This window comes from Mauremys mutica, chromosome 12 (genome assembly GCF_020497125.1).
Source record: "Mauremys mutica isolate MM-2020 ecotype Southern chromosome 12, ASM2049712v1, whole genome shotgun sequence".
Taxonomy (NCBI): domain Eukaryota; kingdom Metazoa; phylum Chordata; order Testudines; family Geoemydidae; genus Mauremys; species Mauremys mutica.
The window spans coordinates 38,721,056-38,728,197 of NC_059083.1; the positions used below are offsets into that span (position 1 = coordinate 38,721,056).

Consider the following 7,142-nt stretch of genomic DNA (forward strand, 5'->3'; position numbering starts at 1 on the left):
CACACTGTTGAATGTCCAGTCCATGTCTTGATTGCTATTCAGTACTCATTGCATCACTAGCAGCTGTCTTGTCTGGATTTCAAATTTTTACTTATCCCCTTGATTCCACTTGATCACCCCGGCAGTGTACCACACTACTGTTGATCCTGTGTCATTGCTTCTACCAAAATAATTGCATGTGAGTCAACATGACTAATCTCCCTTTTCAGGCTTTCAGTCTCCATTTGAGTCAATAATTCCACTTTCCTATGAAACTCTCAGTTGCCCAGTGAGTCTATGCTCAGTCATTTCTTTCTCGGTGTTGTCATTTCTCTCCTTCACATCTTGGAGCATTCATGTCCTCCAGACTCTCTCTTCTGCTTTTGCCAAAATCCAACCTTAGATCACTTCTTGGTTTGCACTATGAGTCCTTTTCACTGTTTGGCTGAAAATGATCTCTGAGTTTCTTTAATTGTTTGGACAGTTGCATGATATCAACCTGGGGTTACCCATTTCCACACACACACCTTGGCAGTGGAGGAGCCTGTCATTCAGCTAAGCACTTGTGAGGCCCTCTTTATGGCAGTTGTAATATTTATTAAATTTCCTGGGTTCTCTGTATTTGATTGGGTTGTCAGCCTATGCCCAAACCAGTATTTCTAGGTCTTGGGGGTTTATTATTTTTATTATTTTTTTATTATTAGTTTATTATTATAGAAATCCTAGATATTTTAATAGGTATGAATCCAGTAAGATACTATAGATATTACATACTCTACAATGGTGGTTTTGAAACTGTGGTCTGCAGACCCCTGGGAGTCCACTGATGATGGGTTCGCACCTCCATTCAAAAAGTTTTTATGGGTACGCAAAATAAAAAAAAGGGTGAAAACCACTGACCTACAAAAATTACAAAATGTAATAGACAAAGAGGTAGTTATAGAATTGGCCAGATCCCAATGGGTGTGACTCAGCCATAGTTCCATTGGAGTAAAGGGGCCAGATCCCCAGCTGGAGTAAAAACAGCTGTATCTCTGCTGATGTTAGAGGGACAGATGAAAGAGTTTTAAGGCTGGAGAGAAACAGCAAGTGAGAGAATGGCTTTATGTACAGGTGATTAGAGCCCTCATATTAAATGCCGGAGATTCAATATCCAGACCCATTTCTCCAATGCCTCTTTAATTATTTAACCACCATGGAAGCGATTCAACAGGAGAGACAAAGTGAGGCACACATCAGACTGTCCCATAATCCCAGCTGGGTGTGGATTTTGTCAATACCTGTGGGGCCTAATTCTGCAATTTAGGTGCTTAGAGTGGCAGTTAGGGGCCTAAGTCCTGTTGTGCATCTGGCCCATTTTGTCTCTGTACAACACACAAATTCCAGCCAGCTTATCACTGTTGCTTTCTCTAAATCTTGTCTATTTAAAAATATATATTTTACAGGATACAATAGGGCTCTCTTTCTATTCATCCCACTGAAGAGATGATCTCTATATGCCATTTCAATTCACTTTTATGATACGACTTAATTTTATTTTATTTAAAATACACGTTGAGCAGTCTGGAATAGGGCTCTCTTTACATTCATGCTACAGAGAGATTAACTTCACATGCTCTTTACTCTTATTAAAAATGTTCATTTCCTTTGTTTTCTCTCATCTTCCAGATCACAGTTTTCCTGAATAAATGCCAATGAAAAATCAAACCACAGAGACAGAATTTATTCTCCTGGGACTTTCCAGTGACCCACAGATGCAGATTTTCCTCTTCTCGGTGTTTTTAGTTATTTATCTAATCATTCTGGGTGGTAATATAGTGATCATGGTGGTGATAAGAGCTGATTCTCACCTTCACACTCCTATGTACTTCTTCCTTTTCCATTTATCCTTTGTTGATATCTGCTATCCTTCAGTCACAGTGCCTTACGTGCTGAGGAATTTCCTAGCAGTTCACAAAACTATTTCTGTCAATGGCTGCATTGCTCAGATGTTCTTTATCCTCCTCTCAGGTACATCTGAAAGTTCCATTCTCTCAGCCATGGCTTATGACCGCTATGCTGCCATCTGTGACCCATTGCGTTACATGGAGAGAATGAACAAAAGGATCTGTGTTCAACTGGTGAGTGGGGCATGGACCACAGGCTTCATTTATGCCCTTCTTAACACTGTTTTTACTCTGAAGTTGCATTTCTGTATCTCCAATCAAATCCATCATTTCATCTGTGAACTCCCTCCTCTGTTACAACTGGCCTGCACTGACACTCTCACCAATCAAGTGGTGCTTGTTACTTCTTTTGTGATATTTGGGTCAAGCTCCTTACTCCTCATGCTGATCTCCTACATTTACATCATTTCCACCATCCTGAGGATACGCTCTGCAGAGGGCAGGCATAAAGCCTTCTCCACTTGCAGCTCCCACCTTATTGTGGTTGGTTTGTTGTATTTCACAGCTTTTTTCCAGTACACAAAATCCAGCTCAGTCTCCTCTGTGGTGCTGGATGAAATATTCTCCATCCAGTACAGTGTCTTGACCCCCATGTTAAACCCCATCATCTACAGCCTGAAAAACAAGGAGGTAAAAACATCTCTAAGGGAAATGTTGGGAAAATTAAAGTTTCTCAAGTAAGGTTGATGATCTTAAATAAATTAAAATACATATTTTTACATCAGAGAGCATAGAACTGTGGATAATTGGTGTTTGGGAAACTCTCAGCTCATGTAACTGAGACAAATTGGGACAAAACCTCAGTTGGTCTAAATGAGTGTGGCTCCATTGAAGTCAGCGGGCCAGATTCCTAGTTGTACAAGAGTTACTGGAGCATGGGGGACTGGATCTTGGGTCTCCTAAATTGAGAGTGAGTGCTCTGATCACCGGGCTGTAGAGTCAATCACACATTTCCTCTGTCTCCATAGCTCTTTAATCTGTCCCACTGACTTCAGAGGATCTATGGCCAATTTATGCCAGCTGAGATTCTGGCTAATTCTATAAAAACATAATCTCTCTTGATCTATTAATCTCTGTTATTTTGATTTTTTTTTACTAATTTATTGAAACTCCATTTATTATCACTTATCGTACTCTATCCTACTAAAAACTCAAGGATTTTCAATAATAATTAAGAAGGATAACATAATAAACATTGGAGCCAATGGGTTTATCCTCCAGGGAACTTAGGCTTGAACAGGAGAGTTAGAGAGAGGCTAAATTAGCATATCCTTGTGGTTAGGGCATCCACATGGGTGGGGCGAGATCCCCTGTTTAAATCCTGTCTCTTTATCAGGCACTTCAAGTGGGGCTGTCATATTCCAGGTGAGTACCCTGACTTTTGGGATAAAACTTATGAGTGGTCTCCTCCTTCTAATTCCTACTTCTTCCTCCTCCAGCCGCAGCTTCATATAAAAAAGAAACAAAAACCCTTAGGTGGGGTTAGAGGGTTCCTAGCTGAGAATGACAAGCGAAAGGATTTATCTCCCTCACAGTCATATAGGGACTGAACTCTTTGGCAGCGGCAGGGCTTAGAACACACCCCACTCCTCAGCATCTCCCATTGACTAGGGAGCCACCTATTATCATGTTAGAACATAAGAACAAATGAAAGACCATCCCCGGTCAGACCAACAGTCCATCTAGCCTAGTATCATGTTTCTGCCCATGGCCAGTGCCAGATTCTTCAAAGAATATGAACAGAACAGACATTTATTGAGTGATACATCCCCGTCACCCAGTCTCCGCTTCGGGTTTTGGAACACCCAGAACATGTGGTTGCCTCTCTGACCTTCTGGACTAATCGCCATTGATGACCTTTCTTCCATGAACTTATCTAATTGTTTTTAAAAACTGTCTCCATCTCAAGAAAAAGGGAGCAAGAGATGTTGTTAAAATGAAAGCCTGATTTCATATTTTACAGTTCAAATGCATTTTTGCTTCTTGTCTCTAATAAAAGGCTATAAGTAGAGATTTTTAATGGTGTGGTTGCCAAGGTACTAAGCAGACTGACGTCTCTGCAAAGCGAACTCTGAACCTTGTTTAAAATTGTTTAATGCGGGAGAGTGACTGAGTTATGTGGCTTAATCCCTGAAACATGATGTTTAATATCCCTTCAAAATAGGTTGTCATAATTAATTATAATACCCCTGAATATTTGTCTTATCCAAACCTTATCTGAATATTGCTACATTTTTTGGTCTTCAAAGTCTAACTGTGGCAAGAAGTTCCACTGCCTTATTATATTTCTTCTTCATGCCATCAGCACATTCATGGAACACCCTCCCAACAGTGGTTCACCAAACCATGAACCTCACCTTGTGAAAATGCTACAGGAAGAAAGGGAGGAGGTCTCCAGTGAGTGGGCTTCTTTGTTTCCCTATTATGTTTTTGTGAATCTCTTCTTCTCTACAGACATGATACTGCATCCACTTGAATGTTTAGACTAAATGGACATACCGCTACAGCCTGTCTGCATTCAGACCTCCAGTTGAGGCTTAGAAGACTTCCACTTATAGTCAACCTACAGGACTGAATCTAATCAACATTATGCACGATCCCTATCCTGCAGATATATTCACTCTCATGCTAGGAGTCGATACTCACATGTAATTTCAATAAAATTATTCATGTGTACAACATCTTCACAGGAGTAACGTTGTTGCTGGATTTTGCCATTTTATGCCTATTTATATGAGCATTTGTATTTTCACTAAACCTAACACACTGAAAAGTGAGATTTGCAAGATATTAATTAGGCAGAGACAGGAGCAGATATTGAATACAATGGAAATGAAAATGTAAAGATGGATACTTGGAGTTACATGGATGGACCATGTTTGGAACTAATGAAGCAGGGAAAATATTATAGTTATAGAAAGTCTGAGGGAATCAAGGCATAGATGGTTTGGCCATGGGAAAGAAAATTGGAAGAATATATAGGAAACAAGGAGTGAAAGTTAGAAGTGGAGGGAAAGAGAAGGGTTGGCAGACCCAGAACTAGATGGATGGGTGTCATCTAAAGAACATGATTAGCTGTAGAGTTTCCAAAGGATAGCATTCAAGACAGACTGGAACGGGGAAGAAGGATGTGAAGAACCAACCCCATATAGATAGGAGTAAGGTTAGAAGAAGATTCCAGTTAAGTAAGTGCAGCAAGATGTTCAGAAACTATATTTCAAGGGTGCAATATAGAGTGCATGCGTGCAAAACACTATATTGCAGATATAACAAGATCCTTAAACAAATGTTACTGAATTAAGTTTCACATCCTTGGACTTCATTGCATTAAAATGCAAATGTTTATGTACTTCTGTAGGATTGCATGGTGCTTCTCTAGGAGGAAGACATGAATAATGCAATTGCTGGGAGATATTGGGGACTTCAAAGGACTTTCTGTGCGAATAATATATTTTTCATTTCACTGGCAATTTTGAAGTGGATTAAAAAGGAAATTCTACAGGGTGGACCACCTAAAATCCATTCTTCTTAAGATACACTTTGAGCAGATACCCATTGTTTGTCTGATTACCCAGTCAAGGTCTCTTAAAAGAGCCATACTGGAGAAGTCAATGACAGAGGGTCAGGAGATGATTTTGGTATGAGCTGTGATATAATGACCTTGAAACCACAAGAAAACCCCTGGGTAGGGGTTGAAGGACACCTCCGGCCAGAGCCCTGCACACATATTTAATCTCATCTAATCTCATACTACACTAAAAGCTAAATTAATTTGACTTCACTCTTAAATTACAGGAACACAACCTGTCTGATTTGCATTCTCTTGGCCTGTCCAGATTGTCCTGTGTGTCCGTATAACTCTCAGTGGGTTACTCCAGTGTGACCCAGCCTGTTCAAACTGTTTCCAGTGTCACCCAGGCATCATGCTACAGCCTTTAACACATTGACTCACAATGTTCATTAAGGCTGCGTCTACACTATGAGCTAGAGGTCTGATTCCCAGTTCATCAAGCTAGCATTCCAAAATTATCAGTGTAGCAGTAGTATCATGGACAGCAATGAGTGGAGGCACAGACTAGTTTCACTGACTTGAAACATGCCTGAACCTCATGGGTATGTATTTGACATGCCTAGTTCATGCCAACATGTACCACAGCCTGTACTTCAGCAGCTACATTACTATTTTGAGTGAGTTGCCTCAATGAGAGCTACAATGAGTGAGTCTGCATAAGCTGGGAATCACACCCCTAGCTGACTTGTAGACACACTAAGTGTAAGGTGTTAGGCAACTGTTGGAAAGGGCTTCCTCCTCTTCCCCTAGGGAGGTAGGTTCTAGTTCCTAGATAAACCTGTTGGGTGAAATACACATGCTATTATGTAGTACAAAAAGCACTATAGTAGTGACAGATCCTGAAACAATCTTTACAATTACTAAAGAGAAAACCCAGGTGTCACACTTGATAGAATGTTACTGAAAAGTTCCTAGAGTGACTGAAGGATGTTACCATCATGTTTATAGACTTTGTTGCCGGTTTTGACTCACTGCATCAATCAGTGCTGTGGATATGGCTTCACCATTGTGGGGTGTATGAGGGCTTAGTGTGCCACATAGAGGAACAGTACTATCAGGGCCGATGCAACCCATTAGGCAACCTAGTTGGTCACCTAGGGCGCTGACATTTGGGGGGCAGCAGCCGCAGCGGCCGGATGTTCGGCCACTGTGGCTGTCGGCGGTATTTCTGGGATGGGACCTTCTGCTGCCTCTGTCGGGGGCACCATTTTGGGAGCGGGAGCTTCCGCCGCCTAGGGCGCCAAAAAGGCTGCCGGCGCTCCTGAGTACTATGGTACACTGACTTGTTCGAGGGTCAATGGTTGTATTACAGACTGGTTTTCTGTAGAATCAGGGATGCATTAGGTATGTTTTTCCAAACCTTGATATTTAATGTTGTAATAGACTATCAGATGACAAGATTGATTGTGGCCCAGGTAGAAGTGTACTATTTAAAGATTCATCTTGAGTGGATCTTAAATACGAGGATGATATTGCCTTATGTCAAGGTTCCTTCCCCACTCTGAACTTTAGGGTACAGATGTGGGGAGCTGCATGGACACTTCTAAGCTTAATTACTAGCTTAGATCTGGTATCGCTGCCACCATCCAGTATTTCTGAGTACCTGGATCACTCCCTTTCCCCCCTGTTATAAACAGATAGTTAAG

General features: G+C 41.2%; 1 protein-coding gene across 1 annotated transcript; it reads left to right on the top strand.

The window, feature by feature from the left end:
* The first annotated feature begins 1,667 nt into the window (after positions 1-1,667).
* LOC123344811 (olfactory receptor 13C8-like) lies at positions 1,668-2,606 on the top strand. The gene has a single exon (XM_044981289.1). The coding sequence runs from the start codon at positions 1,668-1,670 to the stop codon at positions 2,604-2,606; it is 939 nt and encodes a 312-aa protein (XP_044837224.1).
* Positions 2,607-7,142: the final 4,536 nt, after the last annotated feature.